The sequence below is a fragment of the Sinohyriopsis cumingii genome, chromosome 17, assembly GCF_028554795.1.
Source record: "Sinohyriopsis cumingii isolate HCF-2022 chromosome 17, ASM2855479v2, whole genome shotgun sequence".
Taxonomy (NCBI): Eukaryota; Metazoa; Mollusca; class Bivalvia; order Unionida; family Unionidae; genus Sinohyriopsis; species Sinohyriopsis cumingii.
The window spans coordinates 55,910,470-55,937,443 of record NC_142977.1 but is presented as its reverse complement, the minus strand read 5'-3'; the positions used below and the strand labels follow the sequence as shown (position 1 = coordinate 55,937,443).

The following is a 26,974-nucleotide window of genomic DNA, read 5'->3' as shown; positions in this document are numbered from 1 at the left end:
AACTAAACATAATAAGAATCTTTTAGTGAAAACCCCATGTTAATATGACCATCCATTCTGGAGGAGTAACAAGATTTTCAAGATGTTCACTGTGGTTACCATACTGGACGAATATGTGTTTAAAGTTTCATGGCAATCCTACAAGTAGTTTAGGAGGAGTAGCAATAAAAAAACCAGTGTTAATGGATGGATGGACAAAAAACCATCCCATATGTGCTTCTGGTTTATAACTGGTAGAGCTAATTTACCACCCAAATGGAACATGTTTACAAAGCCTAATTCAGACTCGTTACAAAATTTGAGAGCAAATAAAGCATGATAATGATCCAAGAATAATTTTCAAAATTTGCTATTTTTTCATGGAATTATAAAACAAACATCTTATGAAGATCATCAAAACTGTAAACAGTGATTTCAGAATTTTTTAATTTCAAATGTTCCTGAGCAGATAAAGGCAAACATTATAGTGACTGAATGGACAAGGGGATATAATGGACAAGCATGACACATGTCTACCAGTAAACTTTTATAAACATGAACTAACAAAGAACAAGAATAGACAAAATAAGTTCAGACTAAAATAAAGTGAAGCTATAGTCCATTAATTATGTCTCAGCTCGAGTTCCATTTCCTGTAAAGCTATTTTTGCCAGGATTATTAGAAATGGGACCTGGGTCAATCTAATTTAAACATTTTTGCAGCAATAAATTGTTGCACTTGGGAATTCTCTAAGATTTAAAAAGCTGTTTCTCATCACTGAAGTGAAGCCCATTTCTGACCAAAGAGGATTTCAGTTATGTTTAAATTCAAGATTTTACATTAAGTCTTGGGGATACTGTATATACTCACTTACAAGCTAAGTCCAACTGCAAACTGCACAGACCCAGATCTTGTCTCATAATGTGCTAAAATGTCTAGGAATATGCAGTTTGTAAGGAGCAACTAGTAGAACAAACAACACTGATCCTGAACTGCTGCCACATTATGTGAAGCAGATCAGGGTCTATGTTGCTTCTATTTGAATTCTCCTTAGTATATATGGTAATAAACATACCATTTTATACACATTTTCATCATAACACAGTCAACGACACTGATTACTAAACGAACTCATAACCAAAGTCAAAATTCATTCAAAAGAACTGTTAAGACTATTCTTGCTCATATGAAAACAATAATTAACGACCATAATTACTTATGTATAAGTTGGGACCAAACCAACTACAAACAACACAGATCTTGAACTGCTGTCACAAAATGCATCAGTGGATCAGGGTCTGTGTTATTTGTTCTAATGATTAGTCTCAGCAAACGTCACACACCCAGTTTAGCCATTGTTACAGATCTGGGTCTGTGCAATTTTTAGTTGGATTTGACTTATTTGCTAGTATATATGGTTAGTATTCTATTATGCAGTAGCACTTTTATTTTTCTAAGACACCAATTAACTAATTAACCAATTAACAGTAGGTCAACCAGATAGGTAGCATATAATGCAATATGATAAGCTTTCAAAATGCACAGACAAAGTGACAATATCCAAATAATGAACAATACTGAACAACGAAATGCACACATCAAACATCAAAGATGAAATAACATTTTGAACTTACATGATTTTTATTTAATCCAGGTGACAGGAAGAAAAAAACAAAAAACAAATCACAAATATTAGTGATGAAAACATTTTATAAAACCAGCAAAAACAATTATTTCATGAACACAGAATAATGGTTAAAGTAGGTACTGGATACACATCAATCATATTGTGCATCGACTTATCACAGAACAGATCTGATACAGAGAAATAATTTATTTTTGTGTGTATACAATTTCATTCAAAAGGTGACATTGGATGGATTGAGGAAGGGGTCTTATTGTATCCATGGGTAGAATCATTGCTCACTGGGTTATAAAATTCATACTTTGTACTAACCATGAAATCCACAAAATTTGGAACCTTGTAAAATGGAATTCAGAGAAAGGGGGTAACTTGTGTACCTCATTTAGATATCTGTGTAAACTGATCTATACATAATTTAACATTAAATTTCTTACAAATTGGGATGAAAGTGTAACCACTGACAATATTTAATTTTTATTTAATTTTTTCTTACGTTAACATTCTAATATATATTTTTTAATTATGTTTTTACTTTTATTTACAATTCCTTTATTACTACTCCTCCTGCATATAATGAGAATGATGGGGGTGGGTGGGGGTTCTTGATCATTTTTAACATTGATTCTGAGTGAAACTGTACAAGTGTATGTTAAAGTGTGTATGTATACATTAATTTTGTAAGTAATTTGTTTTGTGCTTGTGCTCTAATTTTAGCATACTTAAGCCACACAAGTGACATGAACATTCATGCATATTACTGAATAATGAAAAAAAAAACACACCAAAAACAATTAAATGCTGTGCAAGCATGATGATAATTGATCTGCTTTGACCATTACATAGTTCTTTTACATAAGTATTTGTGCTACATATACAGCTGTATATGCCACCTATTTGGAAGACCTTTGTCCTGTTCTAACAGTTATAAGAGCATCTGAATGGTTTCTTTGTTGGACATGATTGATGATGACACTATAGACAAAAGTAAAAAATGAAACTAAAGATGATCAAGGGTTTTACAAAATGTCATTTCTCATCTGAAACCTTGCTGAAATGTTCCTCTCCCATGCAAAATAAAAATGTCTCAACCACCTCTTAAGTCAATAAAAAGTTTATCTCTAATACTGCTTTAGAACACTACATCACTGATGAATCAGTGCACTGACAATGTGGTTTCTGAAGAGAGGTAGTCTCTCAAAGCTGTGTCATTAGATGACAAATTAAACAATACATCCTGATCATGATAATGTTAATGCCAAGAGAAAATCTTGTCGACAAGCAAAAATCAAATTATACATTCCACTTGCAAAACTAAAGAAAGAAACAAAAAATAAATGCTTGCAGTGAATTTTCAGCTAAGTCTGCAATACATCTGTTCAAAACAAACATCTCAAAAGCACGAGCTAGAGTGTTAAGGTGTTCAATCACTTAATGCAATTTAAATGCAGAAAGACTAGAAACTTTTTGCATTGACTGCCAATGGACAAGAATGGACAAGGAAACACTATGGCAGGTATAAAAACACCGTATCTTTCCTACAAACAAGTGATACCTCTCTACCATTTATACTCACTGCAAACAACATACACCCTGATATGCTGTCACATGATGTGCCAGCAGTTCTGGGTCTTTGTTGTTTGTTTTACACATTATGCCTAATAAACTGCATAGACCCAGATCTGCTGGGTGCACTATGCGATAGCAGATACTGGTCTGAACAGTTGGCAGTTGAACTCAACTTACAAGTGAGTATAAATGGGAAGCACTTGCTTCTACAAGAAAGAAGACAAAAGCAAAGTGATCTCTTTTAAAACTGATGCTGAAACAAAGAAACAAGAAATGTTGGACAAGCAACCATGCTGAAAAATTGAATGAAGCTAAAGCAAATATCCTCTATACAAATAACAAACTTGAAGATGCAGGGAAGGTGGATGGCTTTTTCAACAAGATTTTTCTACTATTTTATTTCAGCATTAGATATTTGGTTAATTATATATAACAAACCTGATTTATGACACATTTTGATGTCATTAATATCAAATAAATGTTATATGCCAGTTTTAAGTTAATGTCCCAAATTTGTTTCTTCAATTATAATTAGCATACAATGAAACTTCTTTTTTTTTTTGTTTTTACAGGGATTGATTTTCAGTTTTAAAAACATTTTTTTCAGCACTTAAATTTGTGGATGGAGAATATATCTTAATCTGTCTTTATAGCTGAATTACTGTCTGTAATGGCTTTAAATTTGTGGATAGAAAACAGAATCTTCATCTGTCTTTACAGCTGGATTACTGTTTGTCAAGCATGTCAATTTGTGGTTCGTAGCAACCACAAAAGCCATCAAAATTGGTATGCCATGAACATGAGTTACTTCACATTGGTATCATGCAATATGTATAAAATGTATTACAACACACACACACACACACACACACACACACACACACACACACACACAGTGATGGCTTTGTCTCCCAATTTGCTAATACAGGCGAGACAGAAATATCCCATTATTTTAAGTACAGTGGTACCTAACTATAAAGCATCTCTGTATAACATGGTCCCTAACATAACATGTTTAAAGTCATGGATCCCATTATACTGACTAAATTGTATTCCTTCCATTGCTTGTATGTTGATTCCAACTGCAAAATGAACAGACCCAGAGCTGCCATCACATAATGCACCAGCAGATCTGGGTCTCTGCATTATGTCAGGAGTAATCAGTTGAGTAAACAACATAGACACTGATAAGCTACGACATGACGTGATTGCAGATCAGGATCTATGTATATGGTATCAGTAATATACTCCAGCATGAGGTAACCTCACCTGTATAACATTACACTTCCTTGTTGAAAAGCTGGTATAGTGAAATACCACTGTAAATTACAATTATTTTTATAGTAATAAACAGTTTTAATTGGACTATATTACCTGCAATACAGGAAATGTCAAACACTGCATAAGAACATTTTGAACAAAACACAATTGCGGAATAACAAAATCTGTGAAAAATGATAAAACCAACACAAGCGACATGCAGTGACCAAAGACTAAATATGTGTTTGTTTCTTTGTTCTGTGTGTGTGTATGTGTGTGGTTCTAGTTGTAATCTTCACTGTTATTTTGGACCAGAAATATTACATTTTGTAGGTATTATGTGTTCTACAAGGGATATATGTATCTTTTGGTATATTATGACAAGGTATTCCTAAGCAATGGTATTTTGGGATCAAAGGTAAAAAATTCAGTTACACATTATGGTGTTAAATGCATTCAACTATCGATCAACTGGAACTGTTCTGGACAAGATTTCTCAAAAAGGGGTCAGTTAAGCAAATAAAGGGCAAATAAAGGGAGGTAACTCATGCAGTCCCCATTATGCAGTTTTGACAAGGTTGAACTTGAATATACATACCAGCATTCCAATGATCTGGCAGAATAACAATACTAGTTAGATATATCTTGTTACTAAAAAGCTCAATATCTGAACAGTATTTCTAGGATGTAACTGCACACAGATGCTGTGCATCAATAAAGAGAACACTATCGTGCTGACAGAACACACAATGAGGATTATGCCCTGTAACTTACAATATTTAAAAAGTAGGTCACTTGAGGCATGAATATTACTAAATAATTTCAGTTTTTGTGTGTGAGGAACATGGTCGTCATGTAGCAATCTTGTGGCTAATGGCTGGATTCGAAGAGAAGGAAATTTCACTTGGAATAAAATTAAGGAAATTTCACTTAAAATAAAATTAAGGAAGTTTACCTGCAAATGCAATTTTCTAAAACTAAGCTGTGATGAAGTATTTGAGAAGGAAGATCATGACCATGATTTCTCAAATATGTTGATACTGTCAAATGAGAAAGGATGGCAATACAAATAGCAGTTTACAGTTATTTCCCTGGCCAAGACAGATTAAATTACTTGTTTCCCTTTTGTCAAATTAAAATTTTCATTCCGCTGTAATCTATTTTAAGCAGAATGAAAGGAAATATTTTAAACTGAGTATCTTACATGAATGTATATTTCAAAAGAAACTGAAATGTGCATTCAAATAATCTTGTGAAATGTGTATTCAGATAATTTTGTGTTACAAAGTGAGAAAACAACTCTGGACTTACAACTGAAAAGATCACTTCCTTGCTCTGGATAATTCATGATCATTAGTAATTTCCCCTACTAAGAGCATAAATATTATAAGAGTTCTAAATTTTCAGTAATATCACACTGCCTTCATCAGTGATGTCTTGATTACTTGACCTATTATGGTAATGTGATACAAGGAGACTGGCGTAGATGGGTGGCAATTTAAGCCCCTGATTAGTGTTGGCCTCTGCTGTCATATTTTGATCACCTCCTTCACCTTCCTTTTCCATATATTGTCCTCTGGTCATACATGAATATTGTAGCACTATGGAAAATACAACTATACAAGGATGAGGGGCCTGAATTACATTCCATCTACACCAGTCTCCTCATAGCACACGACCATTATAAATTACGTGATCAACATTAGTTGCTGATGAAGGCAGTGTAACATTGTCTAAAATTTTGAACTCTTAAGATATTTATGCTCTGAATATGGGAAATTAATAATCATGAACTCTGGATTTCCCTGAAATTTATATAAAATCACCCCTACTCGGCTACCCAATCAGCTGAGGCAAGAAAATAATTATAAAAGTGTCAGTATAATCAGCACACATAGGAATATCATTGAGCCGTATGTCAAAATGTAACAATGTAATTTAAGGTCAAGGACATTACACATATACATATGTTAGCCTGTACACATGTACATACAGATGTATGGAATAAGAATAGCCCCATACTCTGTTCAAAGCAATGGGATAAAAATTATGATGGTCCTTTGATAAATACAATTTACAACTAAATAACCAATAATCTATCAAACCCTGACTGTAATGGAACCCAGGCAGTAGAGATATTTGATCTAATGTTACTCACTGCTGGAAAGTCACTCAATCACTTTTATTATATTTGATATAAACTTGAAGGTAAACATTTTTGCAAATGCAAAGTACTTTCATCCAAAACATGCTTAAGAATAATTTGCAAGGGGTATTTTTTCTCCAGTCATTTTATGATATTGATTTGAGATGTATGTTATGACTAAAGCACTATTAATGAATGCAGGGTTGCATCTAGGATTTGGTAAATGTGGGCAATTGCCCTCACCGAATCTGAAAAGGGCAGAGGGAAGCAACATAGTGATGAGGGGGGGCCTACCAGTACAGTGCAAACAGAAGACTTCAACAGATTCAAACAGAGCAATAGCAAATATAAGAAGTGTATTCAAGACATATCATGAATTCTATATAGTACAGTATAACTCTTTCTGTATCCTGTTATCTGTATATTGCTGTGTAACACTTAATATACAAGTTCTTTATACTGCAGTATAACAAATGCATATCATGTGTTCTGTATAATGCTGTACAGTGTGATCACGATTTACATGAGGGTTACATTTTTGAAGCATGTGCATAATTTGAGATTCGCGTAAATTGAGATAATTTTCTCTGTATAAATTCAGTATGTTAAAATTAGGGGATGCTTGTGCAAAGTAGATTAAAATAAAAAAATAATAAAAGGTTTCATAAAAACCATAGGGAAACGAACTTAAAACATAGGAAACATAAAAGAAAAACATGACATTATGAATTTTAATCAATAGAACATATGTACAAGTAATAAAAAAATGAAAGCTGCATAGAACAGTAGTGTTCATCAAGCCACGTTGCCAACATCCTTTCCATCCTGTCCACTATGTTGGGGCGGGTATAGTAACTTTTCTGGTTTGAAAGGAGGTTCCATTTTCACACGAACTTTTATTTTTTCAGTACTGTCACGTATATGTACTGTTCTACATGTACTTTCAATAAGGTTCAAAGCATGCTTTATCATGGTGGTACTCTGACCAGCTTTATACCTCTTCACTGCTTCAAGTTTAACCTCTAAAGAATTAGCCTTCCTTGGTCTCTTTGGACCATCACTTGCTCATTTTTTAGATGCCATCACTAATAAATGTTCCAAAATTGTAACAATTTGTACATATACATACATATGCAGCACTGAGGCTACAATAAACAGAATGGTGGGGGCGTAAGAGCTGGGCATTGTGGGTAATGTTTGCCTGCAACAGTGGCACAATCTATTTGTATGGGAGAGTTATCTCAATAGCAGCGATCTTTTTCGCATTTTTCCCTCCATCTCGCATTATTTCAAATTCACACAAATTGAGATCATTTAAATCGCTATTACAGTATAACACTTAATGCATATCATGTGTTCTGTTTACTATGGTATAACATTAAATACATATGTTCTGTATATTTCAGTATAACACACTTAACACTGCAAATGGTGCCACTCCTCTGTTGATTCTAATATCTTAAAGAACAGATTCATGTATTTTCTGCATATCACATGATAGTTGTCATTCATGTCATTTTAAGATTTTCTCTTGGTTTCAAATCTTGAATTGCTTGTTTGTAAGCTGGTAATTTAATGAGTATATGATGTCATGAAATTAGTATTACCTAATTTGAAGGAATTTTCTTTGCCAGTTTTTACACACCAACTGCAAAGCATCTCATTTATTTATTTCCAGCCATGGTTGATTTTTTTTTTTTAGTCTGAATTGAAATTGAAAGTTATTTTAATTTTTTGGACACGGATGAAGCCTCAGTTTCAGCATCGCCATCTCTAGCATCATTTGGTACGTGATAAGACTAAGGATTTCTTTGTTCACTGTCACTGTGTCAACTGACAGAAATATCTGCAATCTGTTACTAGAATTATTATTGCTAAAATAATGAAAACGTGTTCTACTTTTAACTGGTTTTATATGGCTAACATGGGTATGTGAGAAAGCTTGCCAGTAGCTTCTTGTAGGTCAGTGGTTCTTCCTGGGGTTTTCCAGGGTTCTTCTTCCACCAGTCATACTGACTGCAATGTATAGCCTATCTTGTGCTGAAAAATGGGATTAAACCCTACAAAAACAACAACAACTGGCTTTACCATTTAACAAACTGTCCCTGCATGTTGGCCTCATTATCAATTATGTGCTCTCCTGGGCTTTCTTACTGTGTGTGTTATTTATATTTTTAACATAGCTTTAAAAAAAATTCAATCATACTGCTATGACGTCTGCAGTGAGGCAGTTTATAGTGATGTCTAGCACTGGGGCATCATGCCACAGACATACAGCATGATGTCCCACCCAGTCACATTATCCGGACACCAGGACAACCAATCCTAACACTAACCTCTTAATACTGAGCACCAGGTCAGGCAGCTGTTAGTACCATTTTTATAAGTCTTTGGCATGACTCGGCCAGGGTTCGAAATTGTGACTTGCTGCATCTGAAGCGGATGCTCTAACCAATAGGCCATTGGAGTGGTGGCTTTCTTACTAATGAATCATAACTGAGCACATGACACACAAGAAACACATGATTTGATTCACAACCACACAAGGACAACATATTCAGTGAGAATAACAACTGTGATTTTTACATAAAAAATATATACTTAACACATTCTACATGAAGAGATGCATGCAATTCTTATTTCTGTCTGACTTTGTCTGCATATAATTAAAAAATTGAGAGGGGGGTCATGACTGCATGTCCTAGATGTAACCCTGAGAATGCCTTAAACTGATTACATTTTTCTTGTCACTGTTTGAATCTTGACTACATTTGTCCAAGGTTCTTTTCCTTTCAAAGAACTTAAAACATTGTCAACAATTATATTCATTCATTAAAAACTTTGGAAGAATAACAAAATTAAGTTTTTCAGAACTCATTAGATAATACATACAAACCTTTGAAGAACCAAATATTCCAAATATGCCTTTTCTAGACTTGGTCTTTCCAGACAATGTTCCACCTGATGGTTGAAGCTTTCTAGTCTCTGGTGTGGGATTAGGTTTGGCAACATTGTTTGCTTGGTTATCAGTTACCCGATTACTTAAATCCTCAAAAGGAATATCTCCTGGAATTTGGAATCCTGATTTGAACTTCTCTACTACTAATCTGGAATCCTGAAAATATATTTCCATATTTAAGCATGCATAATGCACATCCAAAGTACACAAAAATCCACTGGAGACATACCCTGCCAATATGGCGTAACTGAAGGGCAAATCACTTACTTACTATTGTCATAAAATGGAGAAAATTAAAGTTAACCTTTGGCTTCTAAATGTCTAATTTGGTTTCAAATCAAAGAGTCCTTCTAAAGTTATTGAGCAGAAATGAAAATCCTGAGAACGGATAATGTGGTGACATAAGGAGAACGAACAGCATACACCAGGATCTACTGGCGCATTATGCAGTGGCAAACCTGGGTTTGCACTGTCTGCAGGTAGGTGTACAAAGGATACAAGTAAATATAGTATTTAAGGATGACTGCATGTGAAATGTTGGAGTAAGTAACACTTTGAAAAGAGTTCAACTAATCAAATGGACTAAAACCATTGTAAATAATAGCCAAGTTTTAAAAGATTCATCAAATTTGCACTTCTTGAACATGAAAACTCAACATTTGGTGCAATAAAGTTTCAAAAACTGTCAGCTTGCTTTTTTTCTCAACAAGTTTAAAAATCTATGAAATTATATTAAAACCCTTAAAAATGACACAACTTTGTACAATCTTCATGCCAATGACAGCTATATTCACAAATTCATGTTTTTCAAAAAATTAAATGGTTTTAAATTTAACAACTGTTTCTTCCCCCAGATACATAAATATATATTTTGTTTGTCATTGCTGGTGATATTGTTGCTTTGACCTTTATAACACACAACCAGACAATCCCTGTGACTTTAACCTCTAAATATTTAATCATCCAATTCCTCTGTAGCTGGCAAAATGTCATAATGGGTTTGGTACACACCCAGGTCAGCCCTGTCTGTTGCCCCAGTGTGTCCTTCACGCTGCACTTAGGTCTCATTTCCTTGACATGACACTGACAATGTGTTAAAAGTGTCATTAAAAATCACCCCCACAACCAACCAAACCATCAACCAATCAGCCATTAAACAAAATGCAGCAGAATTAATAACAATCATGTATGGGCAATGAAGACTGAGCACTATCATACATCTCTAGAACCTGTGCCCTCAGTGGGTATACAGGAATTCACTCAGCAACCTGGACTTTTGACTTTTGGAATTGTCATCCCCAAAGATGCTCTGAGCATACTGTTTAATCTAGTTGTCCAGAAATGAATATAAAATTTGAAAACCAACCAATGACCTTGACCCTAAGCCTTCTGACTTCCATATGTCATAATAATTGGTATTCCCTGGTAAACATATTTACTATTTTAATGACAATTCATCCATAGCAATAATATATAGTACTGATCCAAAGCCTTTAACTGACCATACATCTAAAAAGTAAACATTGGCTCCCTGTGACCTTGACCATTGGTCTCTCAAGTGCTGTTATTTACCTATGATGCATTTGTGGACAAGGTCTGATGATCTACTGTTGAATACAGGAGATACTGCAGTTTAAAAAATGTTAAGCATCACATTTATGTTGATTGGAAAGCCAATGTAAATATTATGTCTCATGCTGTTGATCTATGTTGCCTGCCGTTGCGAATAACAACAATATAAATAAATATAATATCAATAACATAAATAAATATAATATATACGCACACACATATATTCATACACATTAAAGACTGTTTATTGTGTGAATACATTTTCTATGTTACAATGTCTGAGTTTAATTTTCCAATAAAATTTCCTAAATACTACGTACCCCAACATCTTTGTTATAATGTTCTTTGGTCCTGCTGATGGAGCATACATAGCTAGTTTATACATAGCTAGTTTAGCCAGCTAGAACAAGTTAGGAAACTGTTCCTTATGTTTATTATGTACATTTTTCACTGCTCATGGGTAATGTATTTTGGACACTTTGGCTCCAAAATAAGATTTTTCACTAACAAAAACTGCCTAAGTTTCACTTTCTTTAATTAGTGCTTTACTCAATACTATGTCTGATCTACTATCTGTTCAATAATACTGTATTAAGATTTAGAGTCCATTAATTTCAAAGCATGCTTGTTCAGAGAGTGGTATTTGATCAAATAAATATATTTACTTTGTAATTTTATTTTTAGATTATTTATTGAATTTACATGAACCCCTATAAGGCTATATGTAGCTATGCTCAAGGTATCTTGAATAATGCATTTTGAAGGAGAATAGTTAACTTTTTTTATTTACCCTCATTATTACAAATACTTATTAAAAATTGAAATCTAAAAGTAGAATGTAGTCACAATTTTCCGGACTTTGGGAATTTGCAAACATGACAAAAATATAAACACTTTTTATAGCACCATAAATTAAATAAATGTGTGATATCCCTACATTTCTTCAAGTGAATTATGACAGTGAATACATATATCCACAGTTTTGTTTTTATCTAGGATAAACTGGCAGTAAATCACCCCCGATCATATATTAGAATTCACCTCGCATTGATTTACTCAGAAAAGAAATTTTAAACCAGATGAATCAAAGAAAATAAATTTGTGTTACTATTCATTGTTTCAACTGCACTCATTCTAGCACATGCAAACTGAGTATTCAATAAAATATTCATACAAATACTTTAAAACACTCTTCAAGAATAAGAAAGAGTTAATCAGTGTTTATAAATCCACAAGTTGGTCCTCTTACACTGGTGATCAGACCTAATAAAATAAAATATCAAGTGTCTGAAACGTTATAAATTTGTTATAGGGTGTGCTGATTGATCAAAATGTTGACATACATTTGCAGTGGAACATATTTTCAAGCTTTCAAAATGATGTCGGTTCTATTTTTGATTACATATGTTATCCACTCAATTTCAGTCAAGGCGCATCAGCTATAATTCTCACTTTTCACACATTTCTATCTCCAATAATCTGATGTAATTAATAACTTTATATTAAATTGCCATCACTATTGTCAGCTAGTAGCCATATCTGACAAACTGAATCATCTAAGATGAACTGTGCTGAGAATGAGCCCTTGTTGGATTGTCTAGGTAGCCTGTAGTTTTAAACATGTATTTGTAAAACTACCTCGATGCATGGTTCAAACTACAATAGAATGTCTTGTCCAGGACCCAATGTGACAATTAAACTTAGTGAAGTCAAAGAGTGTTAATGACATCATGTGAAAAGGTCACTAGCCATTATATCTGATTACTTCATGTGGATCAGGGTAACAGTGGAATTGCTAGCATGTTGACAGAAAATCAAATCATCATACAACATAAAATAAATGACTGGAAAGTAAAATTTTAAATCACTTATTTTTGTGTGCAAAATCTCTAAAATTCAATGACCTAGGTGAAATATCAATGACTGTCAAGGAATTGAATAGAGATGTTCATTTCTCAATGACTTTCAAGGCCTTGAATAGAGGTGTTCATTTCTCAATGACTTTCAGTGACGCTGAATGGCCTCGCTAACCCTGCAATTATAGCAATAATTATGTTAATGCTCCCCTTCTATGGTGCACAAAGCCTAAATTAGTCTGGTAAAATAGATCTTAATTTCTTGGATTAAGTAAGCTAACACTGTCAAAACTGCAATAGCAACAACTGAAATGTAAATTTCCTGTACCATTAGGATTATATTTGTGAAATTGGTGATGATCAGGAAGCAGCCAAATTAGTTAAAGAATGACAATTTTTGTGATTCAACAACTGCTACATGTATATGCACATTAATACTGTCATTAGATGGTAAAACTTAACGGGTTTATCTTCCTTTTTTAATGATAATATATATCTAAACAAATGTATGTTGTTTGAAAATTGTATTACCATTTTATATGAATTCTGACAGTAATTATAGCAGTATAAATTTGTTACTACATTATGTCCAACACCACTGACATGGACAAGCAGATAATTATTTCTGAAAAATAAGTGGATTCAGATGTAACGTCGCTCAGTTATAACATTCTAAATTCTCCATCTGATGTGAAACGTTATAAGCAATCTTTACTACACATCTAAATACCTACCTCTGAAGCATTTATACTATCAGCAGCTTTAATCATTCCATCAATACATGTATTAATAATTGGTATCACATTTCTTTCAACATTTGCACTTTCTTTTATAATCTCTCTTATCTTGTTTATTCTCTTCTCATCAAGTTCTTGTAATTGCTGAAAAAGAAAATTGACACAAATTTTAAATCTTCCAAAAATGTTATTTGAAAATCATCAAAGTTCTCAGTATCAAAATTACTTCATAAAGAAAAAGGCTATCACATAGGACATAAAGTTAAGATTGCAAATGATGGAACCAATGCTATCAGTAATGGGCACACTTCAAAGGGCCCCACTCACCAAAATATGCTCACGAGGACATTAAACTAAGATATAGGAAACAGGGCCCATTACTCTTTCAAAAGATAATGTGGAATGCTGGAAATTAGATCTATTCATGTCATTATAATGGTACCTGCCAAGATGGCTGAAAACCAATAATCCAAAGTAAATAAATACTTTTAAAAAAACAATCAGAAGCACAAGCAATCAGGGGGCATAACTCTTGTAAATGATGACATGGAATAATTGAAAGTGAAATCATTCAAGTTATCATCACTATAAAAACCAAATCTGGTTAAAGTCCAGCAAACCATAGTACAATTATGCTGCAAAAACCAAAGCATATATACCAAACTCTAACAAACCTTGATAAAGGTATGATGTGGAAACACAAGTCTAATGGATGGGTAATATGGTGGCATAACTCCTGTAAATAATGTTTTGAAATGCTTGAATTAAAACTCGAAGTCTTGTAAAAATAAGCTGGATGGTGAATATGATAACAATCCAACAAACAATGGTAAAGATATACAGTGGAAACAAAAGTCAGGGGCATAACTTCTGTAAATGATGTCATGGAAGGTTAGAAATCGAGTTAAATCAAGTTCTCATCAACATAAAAGCCACAGTCCTAATTTAACTGTAATCCAATAAATCTTCATAACGCTATGCTGCAGAAACCAGGGGGCATAATTCTTGTAAATGATGTCATGGAATGCTGAAAATCACACTTATTCAACATCTCAATATAAAGCAAATACCAAATTTGGCAAAAATCCAATAATTCACTGTAAAGTTCTCTTATGGAAACCAAACTGCTGATGGCTGGACAGCTGGACATTAGTACTAAGGCACTATGCTGACTTTGTTGAATAGAGCCCTAACAGGACATGTATTTATTTCTCGTATTATAACTGATTTCTTGTACATGAATCTAAACTCTCTCTCTCTTTGTTTACTGGCACCTCTCTTTACCTGCCTGAAAAAACAACAACAATCAACCATTATTTTCACATTCAAACTCTCTCTCATAAGCAAACAAGTGACACATCCCCGATCATCAGAGACTTCCCGATTCCTACACAAAAGTTTGACTACAAAAGACACTTCCTCAATGGCTGTTCCATAAATATCATACATGCTTAAATGAAAATCTAGTCACCAAGTTTGCCATCAATCTTCCCAAAAAATGCGAACACTTTAGACAGTTATTTTCTAATCATCAGATTCATTTTTGCCTCTTTTTCTCATTTCATATGAAGACGAGTAACATGAAACATTCACCTTTCTTTGAGGATTTTTGGGTTCTAATGGTCTTCAATGAACTGTGGTTTATAAAAGTTTGATTCAATGTGTCGAAAAATATCTATGAGCAACATCAAAGAAGAAACTTGAGTAATTTGAATTTGTGTCTGATAATGAAATATGGCTTGAACAGTTGTAATGAATGCCAAATTAAGCATGCAAGATAAAATGGGTATTAATAAAACTGAATAATGAACTTTTAAAAACTCAGCATAAGAATAGTTTAAAAAATGTTGAAAGCTGGATGACTGTTTTGAATAATGTATGTATACCAACTGACAAATATCAAGAGCAGAACTAAGCATACATGTGCTCAATATTTTCTAAAAAAATACATTTATCTTTTATTTGAAAGTTTTGGCTGACAGTGAAATTTGCACAAATACCTGATAAAGGATTGTGGACTTTTAAAATCTGACTTTGTACATGTAACATGGTGAAAAATGCTGAGGTCTCTATCCACTGAAAAAACTTGGATGAGTTGAGTACTGCAGACTTCATTACATACTGATTCACTTGCAGCCTGGGTTGAGATTGTTTGCAGTTAATTGCAATCTTGAATGATCAATGCTTAAAAGCTGGTAGTAGATGGGTAAAGTTTGAAGACTCAATTTTGTTTTAAAAGTCAGTCTTGCCCCAAATGGGGGCAGGGCAATTTGTTGGTTGTCTGTCAAGGTATGTTAAATGTGGCAAAGTCTCTTCTAAGTGAATCCTCTCCACAAGCACTAGTCTATTAAAAATAATATTTGCAAACAGTACTGGTGCAAAGTTGATACTGAAAATAAACATGTAAAATATTATCATTTGTTACAGATTTCACCACAGATTTAAGACAGGGCAGCCCCCACTGAGGGCAGGGTAACACCTAGGGAGGGCAGGGTACAGCATACTCTTAAACCAGGCTATGGGAAACATTGAAAGTTTTGGTTTAAAAAAATCCTTACTTGAAACACTGATGGCATCTGTACTGTATAAAAATCTTTCTGATTTTTATTTGTTTCTTGTAACTGGGAAGCATATTCACTTTTACTTTCATCACATAGTTGCTGTTTTCCCCTGCTAATCGCCTTTTGCTGAAATACAAATACAGCATGGTTGCAACATCAACAGTTTCTTATTTGAGCATAATCAATCCTATGCTGATGGCATTAAAGGTGATAAAATGAATGAAAACTGGCAGACAGTGAATGAAATTCTAAAATATTTACATGATATAATTACAATATGTCTGTTAATTTTGATCTCCTCCTCCAATTATAAAAATCTCTGCTGCTGGAAGAAAACAGCCAATAAAAAACAACAGTCCCCTGAAGAGACAGACACTCTACTGGGCAAAAAGAATTTCATGAAATTCAAGATAAGACAATTCTTCTTTTTAATTGATGAATCTTTAAACTATCTCTGATATTTTTCAGAGATAACAAAATCTTCAATTGAACCTCTGTGGTGCACATATTGGGTGACAGACTGGTACCATTTTCATTTTGGGCAAAGCAGATATCATTACAAGTCTTGGTAAAAACCTCATGTCATAATGAGCATCATTCAAGGGGAACAGTGACAAGAAAACTTTCACAACAGTTGTCATGGCTGCCATACTGAATGTACGTCTGACACCATTTTCATTTAATACCAACTAGGTATGATCAGAAGTCTATTGGAGAAAACCCCATGTTGATATATCACCCATTTGTGGGCAGAAATAACAATATTTCCAAGATAGCTACCAAGGTGGCCATGTTGAGGGTTAGTCATTTTCATTTAATAATAATATTTCCAAGATAGCTACCATGGTGGCCATGTTGAGGGTTAGTCATTTTCATTTAATAACAGTATTTCCAACATAGCTACCATGGTGGCCATGTTGAGGGTTAGTCATTTTCATTTAATAACAATATTTCCAAGATAGCTACCATGGTGGCCATGTTGAGGGTTAGTCATTTTCATTTAGGACGAATAAGATGCTGCCAGAGACCCTCAGATAAAAAAATACAGGTCAAAGTGACTTTACTTTTAAGAGGAGTGGCAAAAACAAGATTTTCAAGATGGCCACATACTGGACACAAGATCACTACCATATTAATTTAAGATCAACAAAATATATATATATAATAAGAATTTTAGCAAAAACACCATGATGATATGACTAATCATTCAGAAGAAATAGTGATAAAAAATTGTTAAGCAACCATACTAGACCCCAGATTAGGACAATATTCATTTAGAACCAAGTAGACATAAAGAAGACTATTGGTTAAAACCACATGATGATATGACTTTCCATTCAGGAGGAGTAGTGACAAAAAGATTTTTAGATGGCTGCTGTGGTGGCCATATTGGATGTCAGATCAGTACTATTTCCAATGTAGGACCAGGTAGACATGTATGAAGTCTTTTTAGTGAAAACAACATGTTCATAAAACCATCCATTTAGGAGCGGCAGTGATAACAAGATTTTCAAGGTCATGTGGCTGCCATATTGGATGCCAGATAGGAACCATGTTCATTTAAGATTATCTGGACATTACAAGAAGTTTTTGAGTGAAAACCCAATGTTCATAAAGTAGTAATAACAAGAATTTTGATGTGGTCACTGTGGCAGCCATATTGGATGCATAACCAGCACAATTTTTATCTAAGCCCAACTAGATCATGAGATGAATATGTGTGAAATGTTGCATTGCAATCCTCAAAATAGTTTAAGAGAAGTAGCGATAACAAACTTGAGTCAGCTGACAGATGGATGACAGACAGCTGTGGCAGCCACACTGGACGTCAGATCAGCACTATTTTCATTTGAGACATCACAATAAGTCTTTTAATGAAAACTGCATGTTGATATGACCATCCATTCAGAAGAAGTAGCAATAACATAAAACAAGATGGCTGCCATATTGGCCATACTGGATTTCAGATTAGCACCATATTCATTTAGGGCTATGCAGGCATAAGAAACCTTTTAGTGAAAACTCCATATTGTGTGTGTGTGTGTGTGATTTGGATTTTTAACGTAGCTTTAACAATTTTTCAGTCATATCGCTATGATGTCTTAAGTGTGGCAGTTTATAGTGATGTCTAGCACTGGGGTATCATGCCGCAGACATGTAGCATGATGTCCCATCCAGTCACATTATCCTGACACCAGGCCGACAAGTCCTAATAATAATAACAATAATAATAATGAGGACTTTGTATAGCGCCTAATCTTTAGAAGCTCTAAGCGCTTTACAACATTAGACAACACCTATAAGATAAAAAAAAAACCATATAATAATATTATTACAAAAACGAACACCATGAAATTAGAAAAACATTAAAAAATAAAAAACATGCTGAGAATATTTCAGGTAGGAAACATTATTAAGTCTTTAAGTTTGTTCTTGCAGTCAAAATAAGTGAGTTTTGAGAGCCCTATTGAATGTGATCACTGTGTCTTTGTGTCTAAGTTCAGTGGGCAAGTCATTCCACGTTGCTGGGCCCTGGTATGCAAAAGAACGCTGTCCATATGGCTTTGTTTTCATAGTGGGAATAATGAGTATACGATTGTCAGAAAAGGAGCGTTAAGTATCTTGCTGGTGTGTACACATGGGTGAGATCGGATAGGTATGTTGGACTAGAGCCTGACAGTGAAACGTAGCACAGAGAACAAATTTTGTGTTTGATTCTGGATCGAATGGATAGCCAGTGTAGGGTACAGAGCAGCGGGGAGATGTGCTCTGATCATGGTATTCTAAGTGTGATCCGAGCAGCTGTGTTTTGAACTTTCTGAAGTTTCTGGAGCAGATATTGAGATGAATCAGACAGAATGGAGTTACAATAGTCCAGTCTTGAAAGTACTAATGAACACACGTGTTTTAGTGGCATCAACTCAAAGATATTTGTGAATTGAGCTGATGCGTCTCAGCTCAAGATATGCAGCCTTGCATATGTTCATGACATGTTGGTGCAATGTGAGAGTACTGTCCAGAGTAACATCTAGGTTTCGTACTGAATGTGTGAATTTAATGTTGGCGTTGCTGATATTTATTGTTTGAGGTAAAGGATGTGAATGAGAAAGTCTTTTTGTTGTGATCAGAATGGCCTCAGTTTTATCATCATTCATCTGCAGCTTGTTACATGTCATCCATGATTTCACATCAGAAATGCACCTCTCTACACCCTGGATGGTAGCATCAACTTCAGTTGGGTGGCTAGATTTGTATATTTGGGTGTCATCAGCGTACAATTGGTGAGACACTGGATGATGATCTATGACACTTGAGAGCGACTGAGTGTACAGAATGAAGGGAACATGTCCAAGAACAGACCCCTGTGGAAAATCACAACACAGATCAACTGGGCTGGAGTGTATTCCATTTGCAGATACAATTTGTGTCCTGTTGACCAAAGTAGGACTTGAACCACAGTAAGGCTGTATCATGAATGCCAAATACATGCTGGAGACGGTGAAGTAATATGTCATGGTCTATTGTGTTGAATTTAGATGAGATACAAGCTGGGATAGAACAACCTTTTCTAAGATATTTTATATGAATGGGAGATTCGAAACTGGGCAGTAGTTCTTTAAATCGTTATGGTCTAGTGTTGGTTTCTTCAGCAGAGGCTTTACAATGGCAGTTTTGAAAAATGATGGGAATTCTCCAGATGAGAGAGAGGTATTAATAACATCAGTTAGTGAAGGCAATACTGGATCTAAGCACTCAAGCAGCAGTGATGTTGGAATTGGATCAAGTTCACATGACTTAATGCTGAGTGCCTAGCATGGCAGCTGTTAGTACCATTTTTGTAAGTCTTTGGTATGACTCAGCCAGGGATCGAACCCACAACCTCCCGCTTCCGAGGCGGACACTCTAACCACTAGGCCATCATAACGGTTTCCTTATAATGTGACAACCTAATAATGAAGTACATTATATAATTTTATTACCACTTAATGAAGTGGGATTCATTAACATAACTGCCTTATAAAAGGAACAGTGTTGTAATGATGGGCCTTATAGAAAGACTGCCTTATAACAAACCATGCTTAATGAAAAGGAATCTATGATCATGAATGCCTTACAAAAAGAACAGTGTTATAATGATGGGCCTTATAGAAAGACTGCCTTATAACAAACAACGATCATGAATGCATTATAAAAAGAACAGCGTTATAATATGAGCCTTAACATGAGACTGCTGAGAAGTGTATATGCACAAGCACTTTTAGCCAGTAGTATATTGTATTACTGAGTATGTTTCATAAATGTCTGAGAAATCATTTTTTTAGTTACTATATTACTATGCGTGATACAGTATGATATTACTAAGTGTTGTGTTGTATGATGCCACATTAAACGACTTAAAAAATAATGGTATATGATAAAATAATGTCTGACTGTTTCAAATAACATTATATGATAAAATAATGTCTGTCCAACAACTACTATATAACATACCCTTTCCACCTCTGCACGAGAAAGGTTGATATCTGCATCTGCTTTTTTGTATGCATCGTAAGATTTTTCTGCTTCTTTAAATGCTTTCTCATACAGTCTTTTCACCTAGAAAAGAAGAACATATATATTTGTATAATTATATGATCCCGATTTTCACATTCACCAACAAATGCAAAGATCCTTACCGATTCTGATGCACCATGAACCAGCAATTTAAGCATGCAACTTTCCATATCAAAGGACCTTGTTATGTGAAGTATGACAGTGAAGCTGACATTCATTCTGGCATCTGTCTTTCTAGTGAAGAGAGCTGTTTTGCTAGATTTCTAGTGATCATGGCATTAATCGATTTGTATATGCTTACCTCAAACAAGTATATTTTCACAAGTCTGTCAAAAGTTTAGTAAACATCGACCGAGTACCCGTTGATCCTATGATCAGTTACCTGGGTACCTGATCAAAGGAATATTTTATAAAATGTGTAGTGCTTTCCACATATATGCAAAGAGTCCTGACAAGGTGGTGTTACAAGGTACTTATGTTACCACCTTTAGCAGATGGTATTTCACACAGATTGCACTGAACACTATTTTCATCCAGCTGCTTAGCATACGCCTACACTTTCTATGTTTTACAAACTTTTGATTTTAAAAGGTTACTAATTTTAAATTACTGCACTATCCTCCCCTGCCCTGCATATCAGACTGAGTGAAAGCTTCTTGGCAGATCAATGTTGTGTCGTGCACATACACAGTAGCCTATAGTCACATAACATGTGCCTCGAACTGTATGTTTTATTGTATGTCTTTCTCAATTCTGATGTCGCCAGATATAATCAATGATCTTAACTTGGAAACAATTTTTTACATGAACTAAACGGGTACCTGATGGCCCATTTTATTACCCAGGTTATTATCAACAGGTAGGTACCCGTTGGCAGGCAAACATATAACAAAACTTGTTGTCTTTTGATAGTCAAAACATGAATTTAAAGACTTATTTTTTAATGACCATATCTTCTCACTTATAAGTTGCATCCAACTGCAAACTGCATAGACCCATATCTGCCATCCCACAATTCGTTGGAAGGTCTTGTTAATATGCAGTCTCTTAGGACTAATTAGTAGAACAAACAACACTGATAGTGATCTGCTACCACATTATGTGACAGCAGATCTAGGCCTATGCTGTTTGCCATTTGTAAGCAAGTATATATGGTAAAAGTCCTGGTTAATATAACATAGATTTCAGCAAGGAACCAGGGGACCCAAGTGGCCGAGTGGTCTAAAGTGCTCTCTGTTATGGATCACTGCCATCTCACCTCCGTCTGTGTGGGTTCGAGTCTCGGATTCGGCCAATGTGGGTATGTGAGAAAGCTAGCTTCTTGTGGGTCGGTGGTTCTTTCTGGGGTTTTCCTGGGTTCTTTCCCCACCATTAATACTAGCTGTCATGTATAGCCTATCGTGTGCTGAAAAATGGCATTAAACCCAACAACAACAACAGCAAGGAACCAATAACAACAATTATGTTAAATGCTATGCCAACACATCACACTAACATGTATACAACTTTTCAGTCAATGCTCAAAGTTAATCCCATGTCTCCATGTCTGCTAATGCAGATGTCAGAACAAGAGCATGGGTATATTTATTCAAAATCATTGTACTGCAAATTGGAATGTGAATAATATTGGCAAAAATTTGTGGTCTGGGAGTAACAAAGACAGTTTCATGTAAAAACAATTTCACAGGTCCGCAGTACTTATCTTAACATCTAATTAACACTATTTTTTCATAACAGATTTGGGGGCCCCAAGTGGCCCAAAGCGCTCACCGTTCCGGATCACTGCCATCTCACTTCTGTCTGCATGGGTTCAAGTCCAAGGCTTGGCTAGCGTGGGTACGTGGGAAAGCCTGCTAGTAGCTTCTCGTGGGTCGGTGGTTCTTCCCTAGGTTTTCCAGGGTTCTTCCTCCACCAATTATACTGGCTGCAATGTATAGCCTATCTTGTGCTGAAAAATGGCGTTAAACCCTAGCACAACAACAACAACATAACAGATTTCATTTCATTGGTCCAAACTACTTAACATCAAATTAAGGACTATCATTCAAGACCGACTTCATTTCATGGATATTCCTTATCCTCCAACCTCACTAAATCCTTCACAAATGTTTAAGATTTTACAGTATTTATTCACTTTTATCTGTTTATGTTACACAGTTCAACTCCATGGCAGTAACTTTCATTAAGCAACAATCTCTTGTTGTTATGGAGTTTAATGCCATTTTTCAGCACGAGATGGGCTAAACATGGTGGCCAATATTATAACTGGTGGGAGAAGAACCATCAACCCACAAGAAGCTGCTTGCAAGCTTTCTCATTTACCAACCTCTGGCCGAGCCTGAGACACAAACTCATAGAAAGAGGTGAGATGGCAGTGATCCATAATGGTGAGTGCTTTAGGCCACTCATGGTCCTGCAACAATCTCTAATACCCACAAAGTTGTGATTCTCCCCATTCATTTCATTCAGTCTATTTTACATCCCCTCAAGAGAAACTTCCCTTATATAGCACACGTTGATCATAACATACATGGCTGCTTGAGAGGATGCAATTTATTAGCTTACCTTGTCTAACTGGGTCAATGAATTCCTCAACTGTTCTTGAACTTTGGTACCTTCTAGAAGATACTGAAATTGAGAAAAAAAAGGCTAAAGTTTAAAAAAAAAGTTAACTTTCATACACAACTGTAGCCTGTTCTAATAACTGCACAGTAAACCAAAATCTGTTATTATGATGACCATTTTGTATGTATGGGTAGTTGCTAATTAATATCCACAGTAACAATACTTTGTTCAGTATGATACTTTTTGTTGAATGGGAACTCTATAAACTGTCTATTAATACTTGAGTACTGAGAACAGTCAAGTTATGCCTACTGCTGGTGTTGTTAATGGTCATAGCAACTTTGACCTTTTAATCTTGAAAATAGGCTTTTTGTCTTGTGTGTGTGTGTGTGTGTGTGTATATATATATATATATATATATATATATATATATATATATATATATATATATGTACAAACTTATACACATACGTGCATCTGTAAGTGATGTATGTGTGTGTGTGTCTGTGTGTTTGTGTGTGTGTATGCATGTATGTATGAATGAATGTATATACACCTCTCCCTCAATAACTCGTGCACATCAGGGTCCAAAAACATAGACTGCACTATAAGTGAGGGTGCGAGTTACCGAGGGACCTCCCAAAAATCCGCTAGACAAAAGACATCCCGAGAATTGCGGGGTGGGGGTGAGGTGGGAACTGGGCTGTTTAATGACTAAATCCTCGTTTATAATCACGTCAAGAATAATTGTCAATAAAGCGCTTTTTCTGACGAAGTTGTTCATTATTCTGTATAAATCACATTTATTTTCAAAATGTCTAACATCTGAAAGATCGATAACATGATTCCAACTGGTTTCAACAACCAATATACTTGCGAAAATAGTGTATTATGTCATGCCTTTCTGTGTTAGTCTGGTTCCAGGAGTAGCATGTAATAGTTTTTCCAAAACAAGGAATCTATGAAGCAGGGAATCAGACTAACTGTTGATACACTACCCAACAAGATTCCTTTTTATCCAATAAAAAGCAACATTTCATGAGACAATCATCTGTGTTGAAACTCAATTTTGAATTGTTCAGTTAGCAAAATACTGATGCAGTGATTTCATTGCAAGTAAAAGTGAAACTTCTTATCATCCTTGAGAATATCTCTACGTGTGAATTAAGGAATTCTCTGAAACTCGTTTTCCCCACAATGGTCAATATCTATGAAACAAAGCTCTTTATTTTATGAAGTATTGTTTTCGCTCTTGGTTGCCTTGCTATCATTAATCACAGTTAACCACCAACCCACGAGAAGCTACTGGCAAGCTTTCTCATGTACCCACATTAGGTGGGTCTGAGACTCGAACCCACGCAGACAGAGGTGAGACTGCAGTGATCCATAACGGTGAGTGCTTTAGACCACTCAGCCACTTGGGGCCCCACTGAAATTCATAAGGGATGAAGGAAAATTGTAATGACAAGTTATTCTTGAAAATCATGAGAATTACACCAATATTGTAAGGGTAGGCAACTCTGTATCGAGTTTAACATTACTGAGCTTCCAGAAGACCCTCCATGCAAAGAACATAGGACTATAACCAACAAACTTTACTATACCTTTCTCCTATCCTGTTTAAGTTCCTGTACTAGTGTTAGCAAGTCCTTAATTAGGCTGGCTTGTGTGGTTTCTGCAATAACTTCATGCTGGCCTGCTAGATCATGGAGTTCCTTCATCATGTCCAGGAAACCTCTGGCCCATGAAAATCTGAAAACAAAGTCATTAAATTGACTGAAGCAAAAAAAGTTGGTAGCAATGACCTACTTTTGGTATAATGGTGATATACACCTCTAGATGAAGGCACAGATAGAGTTTCAATACAGTGTCATTTGTTGATGCCAAAAATGTAGATGATAAGGACTATTAATGCTTATTCTTCATTTCTAAAAAAAGTTTTTATGCATGGGCATCATGTCCAAACTGCGAAGTTCTAAATCAGTATGGCTGGTACACCATATACAATTCTTTGGATTTATATCCTGTTAAGATGGCTGCCTATCATAATGTCTATTTGTATATTGGTTAAGATGATTGCCTATCATGTCCATCTGTGTATTTGTAAAGATGACTGTCTATCATAGTTTATTTGTAAAGATGACTATCATAGTTTATTGGTAAAGATGACTGTTTAACATAATGTCTATTTGTAAAGATGACTGTCTATCATAATGTCTGTTTGTTATTGGTAAAGATGATTGCCTATCATGTCCATCTGTGAATTTCACAGCTGCCAACCCCTAAGTACAAAAATATTGACTGCTTATGACAAAAATACAGATTTTCAGGAACAAATACTGACTTTTACAACTTTAATGCATATATAACCATTTACAACATCTACACCCATCAGTAAAGTAGGGCAGTAACTAACTTAATTATTTAATGTCAAAGATGCATGTGTTGCACTCTTGCGCCTTCTGAACGGGCACCCTGTTCCATTCGGGTGTCCATTTAGAAGATGCACAAGTGCAACACAGACTAAGACACAGGCCATTTATAGAAGCATTTTACACACCTCATTTTTTTTTTTTTCAATCATTATCGACTACAATGTAACATTTTTCATTGCTGATATGAATTCTGAGTGATTTCTTACTGAACTGTTTGTGTTCTAGCACATGAGTAATCCTTTGTGATTTTGCTGTCTGGAAAACATGTAAGAAACAAATCACCAGCAACAGTAGTAACTGAAACAGGAAAGTTCATTTCTAAAAGCAGTAAACCAAACTTTGATCGAATTGCATCAACGTTCTCCCCGAGTTGTTGATGAAACAGCAAGCTGATGTTTATTAGCTTTTCATGCTGTTTTATTTCATGGGCACCTCCATGCCCAACAGCGAAATCACATTACATGATTTGCAAAATTAAAGTTTTCTCCTTTGCTAGATGTTTTCACAAATCTAAACAAGATAGCACAATTGTAATTTCAGTTCTATTTTTTTTTTCTTTCCTGAAAAAAATTCTGTATCTTCTGCTTTCCTTTTCGACATTATAAGAAGTTGAATGTTACGAAGATGATATACAGTGATAGTGGCAACTGTTTGCACAATCCATTACGGCAGTCAAAGACAGGCAGTTAGCCTCGATTTTGAATGAACCAATCATATTTTAGAACTCTATTCCTATATACATGCAATACATTTCTACCATAATGGAACCAAATGCCTGTTCTAAATAGAAAATTGCAAGGAAATTTTTTGTTAAATTTTTAAATTTAAAAAACACAGATTTTTAACAAGAAAAACATACACTCATATTGAGGTACATAATACGGTAAAAACGGGACACTTGGAGGCTGTAGTATCTGTAAAGAAGACTATCTATCATAATGTCTATTTGTAAAGATGACTATCATAATGTCTATTTGTAAAGATGACTGTCAATCATAACGTCTATTTGTAAAAATGACTGTCTACCATAATGTAAATTTGTAAAGATGACTATCATAATGTCTATTTGTAAAAACTACTCTATTATAACATTGTAAAGATGACTGTCTATCATAATGTCTATTTGTAAAAATGACTGT

The 26,974-nt window shown here is 34.8% G+C and overlaps 1 protein-coding gene across 3 annotated transcripts in view; it reads right to left on the bottom strand.

Moving 5' to 3' along the window:
• The window catches only part of LOC149778803 (formin-binding protein 1-like), a 131,920-nt gene that overhangs the window by 34,242 nt on the left and 70,704 nt on the right, over positions 1-26,974 (bottom strand). For 2 of the 3 annotated variants that reach the window (XM_089939561.1, XM_089939560.1), the window contains exons 4-9: positions 25,005-25,152; positions 23,401-23,463; positions 20,773-20,877; positions 16,279-16,407; positions 13,718-13,864; positions 9,493-9,711 (exon numbers count right to left, since the gene is read on the bottom strand). In XM_089939561.1, the coding sequence (XP_089795687.1) occupies positions 9,493-9,711; positions 13,718-13,864; positions 16,279-16,407; positions 20,773-20,877; positions 23,401-23,463; positions 25,005-25,152 (811 nt within the window). Of the gene's footprint in view, positions 1-5,048; positions 5,064-9,492; positions 9,712-13,717; positions 13,865-16,278; positions 16,408-20,772; positions 20,878-23,400; positions 23,464-25,004; positions 25,153-26,974 lie in introns of all 3 variants that reach the window. The other variant, XM_089939559.1, reaches the window with a different exon arrangement.